Raw genomic sequence first — 16,628 nt, 5'->3', positions numbered from 1 at the left:
AACTGGAGCAAGACAACTTCTGGGTGTTCAGCTAGCCATGTGTCAAGGATGGTACACATGGCCTTTGCAAATTGACTTGGAGAATTTTGTGCTCCTTGGGGCATGACAGTCCATGTATGCTGTTGCATTTCATGGGTGAAAGCAAACAGGTATTGACAGGATGGATCCAGCGGAACACTGAAAAAGGCATTAGCCAGGTCAATGACAGTGAAGTACTTTGCAGATGGAGGGACTCCTGAGAGCAGAGTGTGAGGGTTTGGCACAAGAGGAGTGTCCAGAACAGTTGCTTCATTGACAGCACGGAGATCCTGAACCATCCTGTACTTCTCTGGCTCACCTTTTGGAGTTTTCTTCTTCACAGGAAACAATGGAGTATTACATTCTGATTTGCATTTCACTAGAGCACCCTTCTCCAAGAGTGCTTTGATTTAGATAGAAATGGCTGCAGCCTGTGCTGGCTTTAGAGGATATTGTGGTTTTCTTGGTAACTTAGCTCCTGGAATAAGCTTTACCACCACAGGTGGGACATTTAGATGACCTATGTCCTCTGGGCCTGAGGACCATAACTTAGCAGGCACCTGTGTTTTTAGCACATCTGGGAAATTGGACCTTGGTTCTGCTGCTTCCCTACGGGGTTCTTCTAATTGCAGCATCAGAGGTAGGGAGCACAAGGCTGAGGTGTCTGAAACAGATAGAGGTGTAGACATTTCTACTTGTCCATCTGGAGTGAAGGTTATAGATGCCTGCAGGCGTGAGAGGACATCAGCGCCTAACAGGTTAATTGGGCATGTGGAGGATACTACAAAACGAGCAAGCAGGCTTGTGCCAACTCGTAGTGGGGTTGTCAGAGGACTGTGTCTTGGTTGGCCATCCACTCCAACACAGGAGACATCAATATTTGACAGGAAAGATGGGTCTGGCAGGTCTTGTTCTCTTAGAACACTTCGGGCTGCACCTGTGTCAACAAGAAATGTGGTAGGTTGGCCTTCAATGGGTAAAGTCACTGTGGCAAGTGCCCCCCCCCCTTTATCCCCTGTAGTCACTGCCATGACAGGGGTTAATGACACAGGCTTGCCAACTTCCTAATCATCTGGTTCCTCAACTAGTGGAACCGTTGCCTCGGCCTTAGGGGCCGGGGCAAGCTTGGAAGGCTTCTTTTGCTCTCTTGGTTCTTTTTTAGGTTCTGGGCAGTCACTTCTATAATGTCCTGTAGCTTTGCAATTAAAACAAGTTACATCCTCTAGTTTAGCACCCTTGGGGGCAGGGGTGGTGCGGGCCACCATGAGGGGAGCTGAATTGGGTCTTCTGGGGGTCTGGGCAGATTCCAGACCTCTAGCAACTAGGAGTAAAGTATCCAGAGGAACAACCTTATATTCAGGGCGTGCAGCAATGATTCCTTTGCGTATGGAGTCTTTAACACCTTGGACAAATGCACCTGACAGCATTTGTGAATGAATTTTGTCAGTAAGATCAAATCCCAAATCTGTAAACATTTGATACAGCCTTGCATGAAACCTTTCCACTGATTCTCCTTTGTCTTGCACAACATCAGTAAGACCAGCAGCCTGGTCTGCAAGTTTGTCCTTAGCCCAATCTTTCAATTGATTGCAAAAAGTTACTCCGGAGGGGTAATCAACATCACTTGTAAGCAGATCTGTACTGAGGTGGCGGGCCATGCTGGGCCAATATGCATCCCCTGCTTTGATAGCACAAATGCTCAGTAAGTCACGCCATGCGGCGGAATAAGTCTTTTGAATCTGAACTATCCCTCGGTAAAAAGGCATAGGCTGCTTCTCTGGGTCAGGGAGAGATTTCATTAAAGCACTAGCTTGTGTGGGGTTAAAGGCAACATATTTAGGAGGGGCCCGTTCTCCTCGACCTTTATGTCCGAAGGGATCATCAATAGAACGGTGGGCCGAGACTCCCGCAGCCTCCAATGAATCCTGAGACAGCCTGTCGACCTCTTCCTCATCTAATTCTATGATCTGGGCCCTTCTGCGTGAGGGGATCACCTGAGGTGACAGAACCGGGGGATGAGAGGGAGTCCCGGAGGCGGGAGTCGCCATTGGGTCATAATCTTGGGATTGGTAATCACCGGGAAGCACCGGCATCAGGGGTGCTGGATGACTGGGGGCCGCCATATTGGAGGCGGGGAAGGAAGTTGCATTGGGGTTAAGGGAAGAAGCGGCAGCCATATTGGATGCGGGCACATCCGGGGCAGACTGTACCGGACTGGGCATGACCGGAACCTGGGGAGTGGCTTGGGGAAAGGGGTATGGCTGGGGAAAGGGGTATGGATAATTCGGATAGGGCATGGACATGGGATATGGGAAGGGGTATGGCCAAGCCATCTGGGCGGGGGCTGGGGCGGTACCTGGGGTGGGCAGGAAGGTTGGGTAGGGATTAGCAAAGGGGGTGGGAACCTGGGCCGTGGTAGGGGCGGGCGAGGGAGAGGATGGAGAGGAATCAATAGAGGCGGGTGAAGAAGGAGGAGCCGGAGTGGGTTCAGCAGGATTGGCGGTGGCAGGGGAGGAGGGGTTAGCAAACTGGGCAGATGAGAGGGTAGGATTATCAACGGAGAGAAAGTGCAGGGAAGTAATGGCAGATGAAATGTTAGGATTAGACACAGAAGGTGGCACAGGGATGGATGAGGATGATGGGAGTGTTAGGGATGGAGAAGGGGAAAAGAAAGATCCATCAGAATTCAGGACCGGGCAAACGGGGGAGGTGACGGGATGGGTGTTGGGAGGATTGGGAGTGGGGAACATAGTCAGCTGGCAATCACCCATTGCTGACTGAACCTTGGGGATAGACATCCCCTGGGCGCCATTTTGGGGCGCTGGCTGAGGAAATGCCCCAGCAACACAGTTATTATGATACACAAACAATTTCACACCTTTGTGATTTATTTCTTCCTCAACCCAACCTTCTTGCTGAATAGCCTTCGCTACTCTGTACCATGCTTCAGCTGTCTTTAATAAATCATTATTTGCAAGCTTGCCTTTCTTCTCCATCAGTAACCTACGCCAGCTTTCTGGTTGCAATCTACCACATGACGGCACAGCAATTTTACATACTTTAGCAATCTTTTCAACACCTTCATAACCATCTCCTCACCCTCTCTGTCTTCAACTAAATCACATGCTAGCCAGCCCTTACTGGGCTTACTCAATTCCTGCCCCATATTCCCCTTCCCCCTACACCAGCGTCCTAGATATAGGGAGAGAAAAGGAAATTTGAACAAGAACGTCTACAATGCTCGACTGCCACTTGAGGAAGGTGGGTCCTACTCAAGTGCGTCTTCCCAAAACGTAGACTAGTCACTGAATCCGCCTACCCGGGGTGGTAGACACGGATTGGAGCGAGGTGAGAAGTGTGTGACCAATCACTTCTCTATTAAGAGGAATGGGAGTGGATAGTGTAATAGTACAGGAAGTGTAGAAAAGGTAAAAAGGTAAGGAAAAGTCCTTAGAGACAGACACAGGAGTTTGAATGACTCCTAATTAAACAAACAAGACAACAATACAGTTGAAATACAGTGCATGCATCACAGTTCAAATAAAATCAACAGTAATCCCTTTCCTTTACTCGTGTGACCGAAGTCACCTCCCTCAACCTCGTAATGTCTCCGCTCGGAGAACGACTTTCTCAAGTCTCACTACCAGCGGCCACAGGAAACAGCAACCATCTCCGACCCGAATCCTGTATAGCCTCCCTCGTTACAGCAGTCCACAAAGTGTGGCCACCTCTATCCTCACTCCCGTAGTGCCCCTATAAAAACCCACTTATAGGTCTCACAACCACGTGGTGCGGGAAACAAGCAATGCCTACTTGAATCCCCCTCTCCACAAATTAAATAATCAGGAGAGCCCCCAACTCAGCGCTCAAAGCTGGAGGATCCGCCGCTCTGCAACAGAGCTACGTGCACAATGAGGCTAGCTAGGCTATCAAAGTGACACAAGAAGGATCACAGGAAACTATGAGTCTACACAGTCTCCACAGTTCCAACAAACCTCTTTTTCCATACAGCCACAGCCACGAGGCTCCTAAAAGAAGTAAACAGGCAAAGAAGACCCCCAGGAAAACTTCCACAGGTCAACCCCCCTTTTTCCCTACAGCCACAGCCACGTGGCTCCTAAAAGGAGTAAACAGGCAACAGGACTCCAGGCAAATCCCCCGGGTCCACCCCCCCCCCTTTATCCCAAAAAGGGCAACAGACAAACACAGGACCCCCAGGCAAACTACCACGGGTCCACCCCCCCCTTAGCCTAAAGGGGAGACAAATAAACACTCAGCCCGGCCACTCAAACTAGACCATGCCAATACAGACACACCCAGGCAACAGATAGACTAAATGCAGGTAAACAAATGGGTAATGAGACCCCGGGCAAGATATTACCTGTCTTTGATGTCCTCCCGGGAAGCAGTCACAGACACGTGGACGGGTCAATCAAAGGGGCCGGAACATACCGGTGGCTCTGCAGAAGTCTCTACCGTGTACCTGGAGGTGATCAATCTCCTTTCCTTCCCCCCGGATTCCTCCGTCCACTCGCGTCTTCCTTAGGACGGCTCACCGGCCAGACATAGCCCGGGGTCCCTGTTCGGGCGCCAAAGTTGTTATGGTACTTTTTCAGTAAACCAAAATGTTTAAATGTCTATCTGTTCCTGTCCAAATTAAAGAAAATTGAATTGCGTATATACGCTGAAGTAATTCAGTCTGACACACAGAGTTCAGGTTAAAATAACTTCGAGGAAATTTATTGGCAAGTGAAGTCAGAGCGGGCGCGCAGGCCCTTTTAAGAGACATTTTGCGTCATCATTGATTATCAAGATATCAGTAAATAAACATCATTAATTGGATTAATTGTTAAGTGTCTGGATTAGTGTCCACCTATCAATATGATTAATTGGCTCAAAAACTAAGTGGTTAGCTTCGTGTCCACCCACCGACAGGTGGTATTGTTTTGGACACGGGTGGGGACAAGGGGCTCAAACGCCATCTCCCTTAGCATGAGGTTTACTCGGTGGAAAGGGGGGCTTGAGCGTCATTTTACACAGTCAGTGATGTCAGGTCTTGTGGTCAGGTGCAAGGTCTCTTATGAATAGAACATTTCATTACTACAGTGTTCTCATGGCCTTCGAATTATACTATGTTGCGAGTTAGGGGAAATTCAGCAGTTCCTGGGTAGTCATGTCTTTATGGAGAATACAGTCTTTGTCTATTGTGTTAGATGTGCTGGGAAATTCTGTCATGTAATGTAGTTTTGAAATGGAGAAGTCAGGTTATGAGGACAAAATGGAGGATTTGTCACAGTATCAGGTTAAAACAGAGTTAGTGCAATAATTCAATACAAGTTCAATAAAGATTTTTAATAATTCTACATCACTCACACTTACACACATGTACATATACACAAGTACATAGACACTATACACAAGTACATATAACAATATATATATAAATACAATCAAATGACAGGGGTAACATTGGGGCATTTGGGGGCGGCATAAAATGTCCTGCAGTCCTGCAGCAACAGCGGGAACGGCGTTCCTGCTCAAAAAAAAAGTGCAGGAACACCGTTCCCATGCGTTCCTGCAGGACTCGAACCCTGAATGTAACATGCAAACAATTGCCTCCATTCAGTGCTGTTTATGTATAGAGCTTTCTATGTTTGTTTTCCCCCTAGGATAGAGAATTTGACAACAGTTCATTTGATTCTTCAGAGACTATGCTTCCAAGAAACGAAAAAGGTAAATAGGTTGTACCATACTGAACAAATGCGTGAAAGAGCTGTCAACCTAGTGCATATAAGGGAAGAATTACAGGGAAACTCCGGGGTAAAAACCACCCCCTATTTATTAATGCATTCTATAGACAATACATTAAATTAAAAAAGAAAACAGGCACACTTTTAAAGTTTCATCTGATTCACTGTTAAGTAAGCCTGCTTGTAGTTATAGACTCAAGGTTGATGGCAGGAACCGCACTCACTCCCAACGGCCACGGGTGCTCCGGAGCAGGACCAGCAATCCCACCACGACAACAAACCATGAACTATTAGTAGGCACAAAGGGGCCACTATCAGTTCAATCAGTTCACTCCTAGTGTGGTTTATTCTTTAGAGCTTAGTCCACGTTCTTTGCAAAAGGTAAACTAAACTGAAAGCAGACAGCCAAGATTGGAACGAAGAACCACTGGCCCCCAGTGCAAGAATAAAAAAGGATCCGCCTCATCAATCCTGTGCTAATGAGTACACCAAGTGGTATGTGTGTAGTAGCTGTAATTTTGGTGGTTGTCAATGTGTGGTACATATGTGTGGAGTTGGCGGATTGTGATTGTGAGTGTAGGGCTGGCTGAATGTGATTGGGTGTGAGGGCTGAGTGTGATTATGTGTGATGGCTGGTTGAGTGTGACTGTGTGGGAGTTGTGTGTTTTAAAAAATATATATAAATATGTTTTTACGGGGGGGTGGGGCCTGGCAGCAAACATGGCCGGTCGCACGCTTTAGGAGCTCCAGCCAAGTCTGGCACAAGAAAGCCACGATCGGGCGACCCACAAGCACCAACGGCAAACGGTGACCAGAAACGAGCACAGCACGACGAGAGCAACTGAACGGTACCGGCCCGGCACCGGTGCGTCACAGATCAATCCGATCCAGCCATGCGGCCTACACCTGAGCGAAGTCAGGGGCCCGGGGGAGATGGCCGACCTCCCGGCTCTGAACGAGCACCCAGGCGTGGGCACACTGCAGCCCTGCTACCCCCCCCTCTGGACCGGCGGGGGATACCCCGTTCCTCGCAGGGGTCGACTAGCCCCATGAAGCAAACTACCCAAGCGGCACAAGCCCTGCCCGCAAGGGACCACCAGGTCCAAGCTAAAATGGTGGCGCAGAAGCAGCGCAGAACGAGGTGCAAGATGCACAAACCTCCCAAACACACGATAGTGTTTTTTGAACAGCTTTGCAAGTACCTTTGGGCGAAGTGTAAAGCCAAGAGACAGCCCTTCCGACAAGCGGTGAAAGTGGCGGCGAAGTGGATCCGCCCGGCGGTTCGGCGCTGCCTGGGGGGATCTCCCCCACGTGACCCCAATACAGCATCCCGTCAGCTACGAAGAATTAGAGCAGACGGCAACACAGGTGCCCGCAGGCGACCACACACAAGCGAGTCCTCCACGAAAGCGGCATCTAATAAGGCATCATCGAGCCTCCTTCCCAGCACCCGGCACAGCAAGACCCAGCTCCCTTCCGACACAGCCTCAAAGCAAGGACCGGAGCGTCAGCAGACACTTCGGAGTAGAAATGGAGCTGGCCCCTATTGCAGAGAGACTATGCCCAGGGGATCTGATGAGGGCCACCACGCCAGCAATGCCCTCCACGCTTCAGGCATTGGATGAACATTCAGGACTTACCCGCAGTAATCGTGAGTTCCATGTTGCGCAGTGGATGGAACCACGAGATGCTATGCCTCACACATGTCATAGCAGTTAAACCCCTACTGTTTGAATGTTCCCACTGGCTCACTTTTAATTATGCCTTAATTTTTAATTTGGCCTCTACGTTACCCTGCTATAAATGCTGCCGTAATGACAGAAGGTGATCAGGGGCATTCACATCTTGTCCTCTAACGAGGTCTTACCACAAAGGCAACCAACCCTATGAAAGTCACGCTTTTTAAGTTTTACGGCATGGCCATCTTGGGTTGTGGTACGACACAAGCACGCTCGCATTACAGCCAGCCTTATCTACTAATCGATAGCTTGCAACCATCTTGACCTGACCAGCATGCATACACTCATTTTGTTATATTTAATCTCTATACCCCACCAGTTACTTAGCCTGACCAAATCCTAGGATTGATACTCCTGGTGAATACCATATCATTATTCGTATATAATGTTGTAATAAGCTCACCTAATTACTAGTTTCTGACCTACTTAGGCAAGGTGACTCGGAAATGTTAACTCATTATCTGCTTATACAATTGTGCCTATTTACTTCACAAGACAAACAACAGGAAAATGTGCAAGTAAGTCTAACATATTATATCCAACCCTAAAAATGTGCGAATTGCCTAGCATATCACATTCTACTTTTAAAAGGTGCAAATTATCTAACATGTTACATCCTATATTTCTATATTGTTTTCTTTTTAACGACAAAGAAAAGTTGTCTAGCATGATATAATATACCGTAAAAACGGGCGCGTTGCCCAGCACGTTTTCTTCTACTTTAAAATGAGTAGGGTATCTAGCAAAGTATCACCTACTTTTAACTACCTAAACTGTCTCTAAATATAAAAATTGTGCTTGATTTTGCATGTACCTATATGTTTCAAATGTCTTTTATGCGTTGGAGGAATGCCTCTGGGGTACCTCGCAACAACCTGTTATCAGCTTATGCACTACAAAAATAAAGAATTAAAAAAAAATATATATGTTTTTACTCCCCCATACTTACCGTACTGCAGTGAGGTGGTATAATCGATGGTGGTCCAGTGGGGTTATGACAGTGCCATCTTAACAACATTACGGCCCCCGGGCAAAGCAATGCACTGGGGCGCTGCGTACCCACAACTCACATGAATAAAAATTTTAATTATAGATATCATTAAGCTTATATTTATTGGTATCTCCAACAAATGCAATACATACGTACAATACATACACACAGACTGCTGAATACAGTCACAGACTGCTATACACACACACACAGACTGCTGAATAAACACAGACTGCTAAATACACACACAGACAGAATGGTGAATACATACACACAGTCCGCTGAATACATGGACACTGTCCGCTGAATACACACACACAAACATACACACAGACTGCTGAATACATATACACAGTCTGCTGAATACACCCACACAGACTCCTGAATACACAGAGACTGCTGAATACATACAGACTGCTGAATATACACACTGCTGAATACACATACAGACACACTGCTGAATACACACACAGAATGCTGAGTACACACAGACAGATTACTGAGTACACACAGACTGCTGAATACATACGCACAGGCCGCTGAATACATACACACAGTCTGCTGAATACATACACACAAACACACACACAGACTGCTGAATACACACACACAGTCTGCTGAATACACACCCAGTCCACTGAATACACACACACACAGACTGCTGAACATACAGACTGCTGAATACACACACATACATACTGCATTGAGGGGTACAGTGTGTGTGAGGGGTGGTGTGTGTGAGGGGTGATGTGTGTGTGAGGAGGGCTGTGTGTAGGGGGAGGGGTGTGTGAGAGAGGTGCTGTGTGTGTGTGAGGAGTGCTGTGTGTGTGCAGGGGTGCGGTGTGTGTGGGGGAGTGATGTGTGTGCGAGGAGTGCTGCATGTGTGGGGGGGGTGCTGTGTGTGTGAGGAGTGCTGCATGTGTGGGGGGTGCTGTGTGTAAGAGGTACTTTTTGTGTGTGTGTGAGGAGTGCTGTGTGTGTATGTTGCAGAGTTTGAGGGGTGCAGGTAGCAAATGTGTTTTGTTTTTTTTAATAATCCTATCCATTATTAAAATCTTCATCCCCCCCTCCCTTCTTCTTACCTTTGGTGAAGGAGGGGGGGACACAGCCAGCCCTGCTGGTCCAGTGGTGGTAAGTTCCATGTAGCCTGCAGCTCGTCTGGCTGATGGCTCTCCTGTCTTCCCGCTGGCAGAATGCTGAGTGGAGCATTACCATGGTAACGCACGGCAACACTCCACACAGCCTGCTTGCGGGAGGAGAAATCTGCTTCCCAGATCCCTCTCTCCCTGATTGATCTCTGATCTCCTCCCTGGCCTGAGAGGGCCCACGGCCATAAAACAGGACTGGCTCTCCATGGGCTGGCAGGGGAGATCAAAGGATCTCCCCGGTCAGCCGGGCAGTGCAGTGGGCCCCCGTGCCTGTGTAGCCCCGGGCAACTGCCTAGCGTGCCCATGGGGAAAGGCGGTCCTGGGTTATGATCCTTGCTGACTGCATTCCTGGTGGATCATTGTGGTGTGCACCTCCATCAGATGCATATAAACCCTCTTCCATACTAGGGTTTCTCATGCCATGGTAACCTGGAGGCAGAGCTCTTACTCATTCACTGAGCTCAAGAACCGCAAGACAGGGCTTAAAGTGCTTCCTGAGGTAATTTGTTATTAAGTATATTGCCGTATTGGCCTTATACTAAATAATAATTCTGGTGGAGGTGCCACAGCTTTGTATGCCCCCCCTTTACAGGCAGAACTCTAGGGCACAGTTACAATAGTGACAGTCGCAACCCTGGTAACCAGAAACTACTACATTTTGTAAACCACTATCAGAGCTGATAATAAACACAGGGGTGCTGTGTGCAGTCTCAGCTATACAATCATGCAATGTTGTGATGGTGTTTAGAGTGACCCATGAATAAAATAAAGGTTTGCATCGATATTGCACAGGAAAGAGGATCTTAGGCAGAATCAGCTGCATATTGTGTGGCTTGAAAATTGATGCTTATGTAAATAGGAGCAGTGCACTAAATAGAGACAGTGCCGGACTGGCCCACCGGGAAACCGGGAAATTTCCTGGTGGGCCACGGCACCTGGGGCCGGGCAGACAGCTGGTGCGGCCGCAATTAGGCTGCTGGCAGCCGAAGGGAGACCTGTGCTGTCTCTGCTCTGCTCCCCCACCCTCACGCGCTACTTAAAGGGACACTATAGTCACCTAAATTACTTTAGCTAAATAAAGCAGTTTTAGTGTATAGATCATTCCCCTACAATTTCACTGCTAAATTCACTGTCATTTAGGAGTTAAATCACTTTGTTTCTGTTTATGCAGCCCTAGCCACACCTCCCCTGGCTATGATTGACAGAGCCTGCATGAAAAAAAAAAAACTGGTTTAACTTTCAAACAGATGTAATTTACCTTAAATAATTGTATCTCAATCTCTAAATTGAACTTCAATCACATACAGGATACTCTTGCAGGGTCTAGCAAGCTATTAACAAAATCTTAATTAAACAGAACTTGCAATAAAGAAAGCCTAAATAGGTCTCTCTTTACAGGAAGTGTTTATGGAAGGCTGTGCAAGTCACATGCAGGGAGGTGTGACTAGGGTTCATAAACAAAGGGATTTAACTCCTAAATGGCAGAGGATTGAGCAGTGAGGCTGCAGGGGCATGTTCTATACACCAAAACTGCTTTATTAAGCTAAAGTTGTTCAGGTGACTATAGTGTCCCTTTAATGAGACCGGGGATGGAATATGATGTCATATTCTGACACCGGTCTCATTAAGCTGCGTGCTGGGAAGCAGAGACAGAACAGCTCTCTATTCACGCCTACTATTCGCACAGCCAGCCGAACCGTCCTGCATGACCACCCAGCATGCCACCACCCACATCCATAATACGCCAACTTACTCCAATAGTGTGTCTATGTGTGTGTATCTGTCATGGTGTGTGTGTGTGTGTGTGTGTGTGCTGTCTGTTATGGTGTGTGTATCTGTCTGTGTCATAGTGTGTCTGTCATGGTATATGTGTGTGTGTGTGTGTGTCTGTCTTGATGTGTGTGTCTGTCATGGTATGTGTGTGTATATCTGTCATGGTATACAGGTGATACTCTAAAAATTAGAATATTGTGCAAAAGTTAATTTATTTCAGTAATGCAACGTAAAAGGGGAAACTAATATGAGATAGACGCAAAGCAAGATAGTTCAAGCAGTGATTTGTCATAAGTGCTATGATTATGGCTTATAGCTCATGAAAACCCCAAATCCACAATCTCCGTAAAATAGAATATTGTGAAAAGGTGCAATATTCTAGGCTCACAGTGTACCACTCTAATCAGCTAAGTAAGCCATAACACCTGCAAAGGGTTTCTGAGCCTTTAAATGGTCTCTCAGTAGGAATCACAATCATGGGGAAGACTGCTGACCTGACAGTTGTGCAGAAAAAAAATATTGACACCCTCCATAAGGAGGGAAAGCCTCAAAAGGTAATTGCCAAGGAAGTTGGATGTTCCCAAAGTGCTGTAAAGCACATTAATAGAAAGTTATGTGGAAGGGAAAAGTGTGGAAGAAAAGGGTGCACAAGCAGCAGGGATGACCGCAGCCTGGAGAGCATTGTCAGGAAAAGGCCATTCAAAAGTGTTGGGGACTTTCACAAGGAGTGGACTGAGGCTGGAGTCAGTGCATCAAGAGCCACCACACACAGACGGATCCTGGACATGGGCTTCAGATGTCGTATTCCTCTTGTCAAGCCGCTCCTGAACAACAAACAACGTCAGAAGCGTCTTACCTGGGCTAAAGAAAAACAGACCTGGTCTGTTGCTCAGTGGTCCAAAGTCCTTTTTTCTGATGAGAGCAATGTTTGCATCTCATTTGGAAACCAAGGACCCAGAGTCTGGAGGAAGAATGAAGAGGAACACACTGCAAGAGGCTTAAAGTCCAGTGTGAAGTTTCCACAGTCTGTGTTGATTTGGGGAGCCATGTCATCTGCTGGTGTTGGTCCACTGTGCTTCATTAAGTCCAGGGTCAACGCAGCAGTCTACCAGGCGATTTTGGAGCACTTCATGATTCCTTCCGCAGATGAGCTTTATGGGGATGCTGACTTCATTTTCCAGCAGGACTTGGCACCTGCCCACACTGCCAAAAGCACAAAAGCCTGGTTCAATGACCGTGGGATTACTGTGCTTGATAGGCCAGCAAACTCGCCTGACCTGAAACCCATAGAGAATATATGGGGCATTGCCAAGAGAAAGATGAGAGACATGAGACCGAACAATGCAGAAGAGCCGAAGGCCGCTATTGAAGCATCCTGGTCTTCCATAACACCTCAGCAGTGTCACAGGCTGATAGCTTCCATGCCACGCCACATTGAGCCAGTAATTGCTGCAAAAGGGGCCCAAACCAAGTACTGAGTACATATGCATGCTTATACTTTTCAGAGGTCCGATATTGTTCTATGCACACTCCTTGTTTTATTGACTGCATGTAATATTCTAATTTACTGACATTGTGGATTTGTGGTTTTCATGAGCTGTAAGCCATATTCATCGTACTTATGACATATCACGGCTTGAAATATCTTGCTTTGCATGTAATGCGTCTATCTCATATATTAGTTTCCCCTTTTACGTTGCATTACTGAAATAAAATAACTTTTGCACGATATTCTAATTTTTTGAGTATCACGCGCATGTGTGTGTTATGGTGTGTGTCTGTCTGTCATAGTATATGTGTGTGTCATGGTGTGTGTGTGTCTGTTCTGGTGTATGTGTGTGTCTGTGTGGGTGTTTAGGTTACCAGACCCCTTTCGTTTTCCCCAAGCCGTGCTGGTCTCCCCTCGACTGGCCCTGCCTCTATGGCTAAGATCATCAGTTCACATACCTTTGAATGGTTGGCCTTGCTACAGACATACACAGGTTAAAGTGGCAATAGAAGGTTAATTTCCCACACTTGTGGCTTTTTAAATTGCAATTAGTGTCTAATTAGTGTCAATTAGAATCAATGAGTTTGTTAGCTCGCACGCGGATACAGCTAGATACTGTGCCATGGGGAGCAGAAACGAACTGTCAAAACACCAGCATAACAAGGTAATGGAACTTTATAAAGATGGAAGAGGATATAAAAGTCATCCAAAGCCTTTAAAATGCCAGTCAGTACTGCTCAATCAATTATTAAGAAGTGGAAAATTCAGGGATCTCTTGAAACCAGGCCAAGGTCAGGTAGACCAAGAGAGATTTCAGACACAACTGCCAGAATAATTGTTCGGGATACAAAGTAAAACCCACAGGTAACCTCGGTAGAAATAAAGGCTGCTCTGGAAAAAGACGATGTGGTTCTTTCAAGGAGCACAATATAACGATACTTGAACAAAAATTAGCTGCGGCGGGGGGGGGGGGGCGGCGAGGGGGGATGAGCTCTAAAGGCATGGGGAATCTTTTAAAAACTGATGGCAAGATGAATGTTATCAGAAAATACTGGCAGACAATTTGCATTCTTTTGCACGAAGGCTGAGCATGGGACGCTCTTGGACTTTCCAGCACGACAATGACCCTAAGCACAAGGCCAAGTTGACCCTCCAGTGATTACAGCAGAAAAAGGTGAAGGTTCTGGAGTGGCCATCACAGTCTCTTGACCTTAATATCATCGAGCCACTGTGGGGAGATCTCAAACGTGCCGTTCATGCAAGACGACCAAAGACTTTGCATGAACTGGAGGTATTTTGCCAAGACGAATGGGAATCTATACCATCTGCAAGAATTAGGGGCCTCATAGCCAACTATTATAAAGACTGCAAGCTGTCATTGATGCTAAAGGGGGCAGTATGCAGACTTTTGAACAGTGGTCATTTCATTTTTTTTATTTTTTGTCATGCTTTGTTTTATGATTGTGCCTACAGTTGAATATTAATAAGAAATAAAAGAAATGTGTTTTGCCTGCTCACTCATGATTTCTTTAAAATGGTACATGTGGCGAAACCAACCTCACCACTGGGCATTGGAGAAGCCTGCTTGCCCGCCTCCTGCCTGCTGACTATGGCCCCTGGGAGATTTAGCCCTTTAAATACAGTATTTGGGCATATTGTATTTTATTATATGTTGCTACCATGTGGCTAATGGAGTTTTGCCTCTGTCCTTGGAGATAATTGGATTACTTCCCAATTATCTTCAGAATAGAAGACTCTGTGGAACTGGTTTTGGGCAGAAAAGCCATGCTTCATTTGGTCAAATAGGACTTTCCCTTAACTTTTTTTTTTTTTTGTCAATCTTTGTTTTATTAACCCCTTAAGGACACATGACATGTCTGACACGTCATGATTCCATTTTATTCCAGAAGTTTGGTCCTTAAGGGGTTAAGGCATATATGAAGGGTACAGAATAAAGAAAGGGAAATGCAAAAATATTCCACAAAAGATAAGGGTTAATACAGCTGTAACAATGTTATTTACATTTCCGAGATAAACATGCCTCATTTTATATTTTTATATGGCTTTGAACAGAAGTGTATACTAAACAAGTTATGTTAAGAAGCAACCTATAGCAACGATTATGTGAAACACGTTGAACAGATTAAACCTCGCTAACGGTGAGGTTGCCTAAGTTAGTGTTAAAGTTAGGTTACATGCTTGGCAGGGTTCGACTGCGAATATTCGTGTCAAGTCTGCTTAAGTACACACTGGGAATCACACAGTAGGCTCCTGGGAAAAGTTACATTAACTTTACAGGCTAGGTGCACGCAATATTTACAGCTATCATAATAAATTGCTTAAATGAGTGATGGCATTCGCTGAAGGTTACTATACATTTGGTTAAATGTTAAGAGCCACAGCACACATCAACATGCTTAAGTTACAGGCTGTGGTGAGTAGCGTTTGATTCTTGGTTAAACGTCGCTTATGACAGTAAGCTGGCTACACAAATCCTAGATAGCCGGCATACAAACTGGCATAAGGGGTAAGTATCAAGGACCACAATATACATTTATATGCTTAGGTTATAAGCTATGGTGATTAGCATTTGAATAGCGTAAGGGCAAGTAGTGCATAGGCAACTATGGCACATCTTAATGCCGCGTCAGAGTAAATAAGCAGTGGTGTCAACGTGGTATATATTCATGCCATGAATAAGTGGCACAGTTGTAAAAAACAAGATTATAATAGCAAGTAACGCTTAATATGCGGTGGCGTAGATACATGGTTATTAAGTAATTAGGCAGCAAAATAATGCAGCACAGTGTCAGTCCTGAGAGGGCTGGTGAAAAAGAGAAATTAGAAAAACATAATAAAAAACGGACAAGGTCCATACTCTGTGCGCCCAGTAGGTATCAGTCATCCTATGCCTCTTGGTGGCTTTGAGCTGGAGACCGGCCATTCTGCTTTGCGTGTCGTGCCCGTGGTGCTTATTTCAGGGGCTCCTCTGGGCCTGGGGTTGCCTCCTTCAGCATTCCATAGGGTGTGCACCTCTGCGGCTCCTCGCTTAGTGGCGGTGGCGTGAAGGGGATGGTATGAGTTCCCGGTTCCCGGATCAGGTGAGTGGCTTGTGTGGGGGCCGTGTTTGGCGTTGTAACTCTCATGCATATGTGGGTCCGTGCGTTTGCCCGGGTAGCCAGGCGTCTTTTCCGGCCTGTGGGGTCGCTTGCAGTTGCGTATCGTGGCGGCCTTTCTGGGTGCCTGCGGTGGGTACCTGTAGTGGAGGCGACGGGTTTTTGGATGGAGCCATGTGGCCACCAGCTTGACAGCCAATCTGTGAGCCATTCCGCGGTCGTGCAGCATTGCCCAGAGGCTCGCGCAGAGCCGATCGAGTGTCAGTAAAGGGTCTGCATGTCGGGCGCGTGTGCTCCGCCTCGTGGGCCTACGATGGGCGGCCATCTTGGCTTCGTCCCCGCGGTCCAGTGCCTCTCAGCGGGATATTCTCGCTTGTGCGGGTGCCGTGATGTCCCTCACGGCAGGGGGGGGGGGAACAGGGGTCCCGTTCACCTCTCTGTGCCACAGCAGTATAGGCAGCCAGGAGACCGGCCTTATCCTCTCGGCTGCGCCCGCGTGTAGGCCCGAAGAGGCTTCTGGGTGCGACCTCCGGTATAGTAGCAGCCAGTCGCCCTAAAAAGTAGTCTCCCGTGTTTGGAGAGGTATTCCTGCCGAGTCCCAGCT

General features: G+C 46.9%; 1 protein-coding gene across 1 annotated transcript in view; it reads left to right on the top strand.

The window, feature by feature from the left end:
• Positions 1-16,628, top strand: part of LDLRAD1 (low density lipoprotein receptor class A domain containing 1) — a 30,726-nt gene that overhangs the window by 7,916 nt on the left and 6,182 nt on the right. Inside the window, exon 2 of the mRNA XM_063427252.1 lies at positions 5,688-5,751. Within this exon, the coding sequence (XP_063283322.1) occupies positions 5,688-5,751 (64 nt within the window). The remainder of the gene's footprint in view (positions 1-5,687; positions 5,752-16,628) is intronic.

Source organism: Pelobates fuscus, chromosome 7 (assembly GCF_036172605.1).
Source record: "Pelobates fuscus isolate aPelFus1 chromosome 7, aPelFus1.pri, whole genome shotgun sequence".
In the NCBI taxonomy this organism is placed as follows: domain Eukaryota; kingdom Metazoa; phylum Chordata; class Amphibia; order Anura; family Pelobatidae; genus Pelobates; species Pelobates fuscus.
Note: the sequence above shows the minus strand (reverse complement) of the source record. Positions and strands in the feature narration are given on the sequence as shown.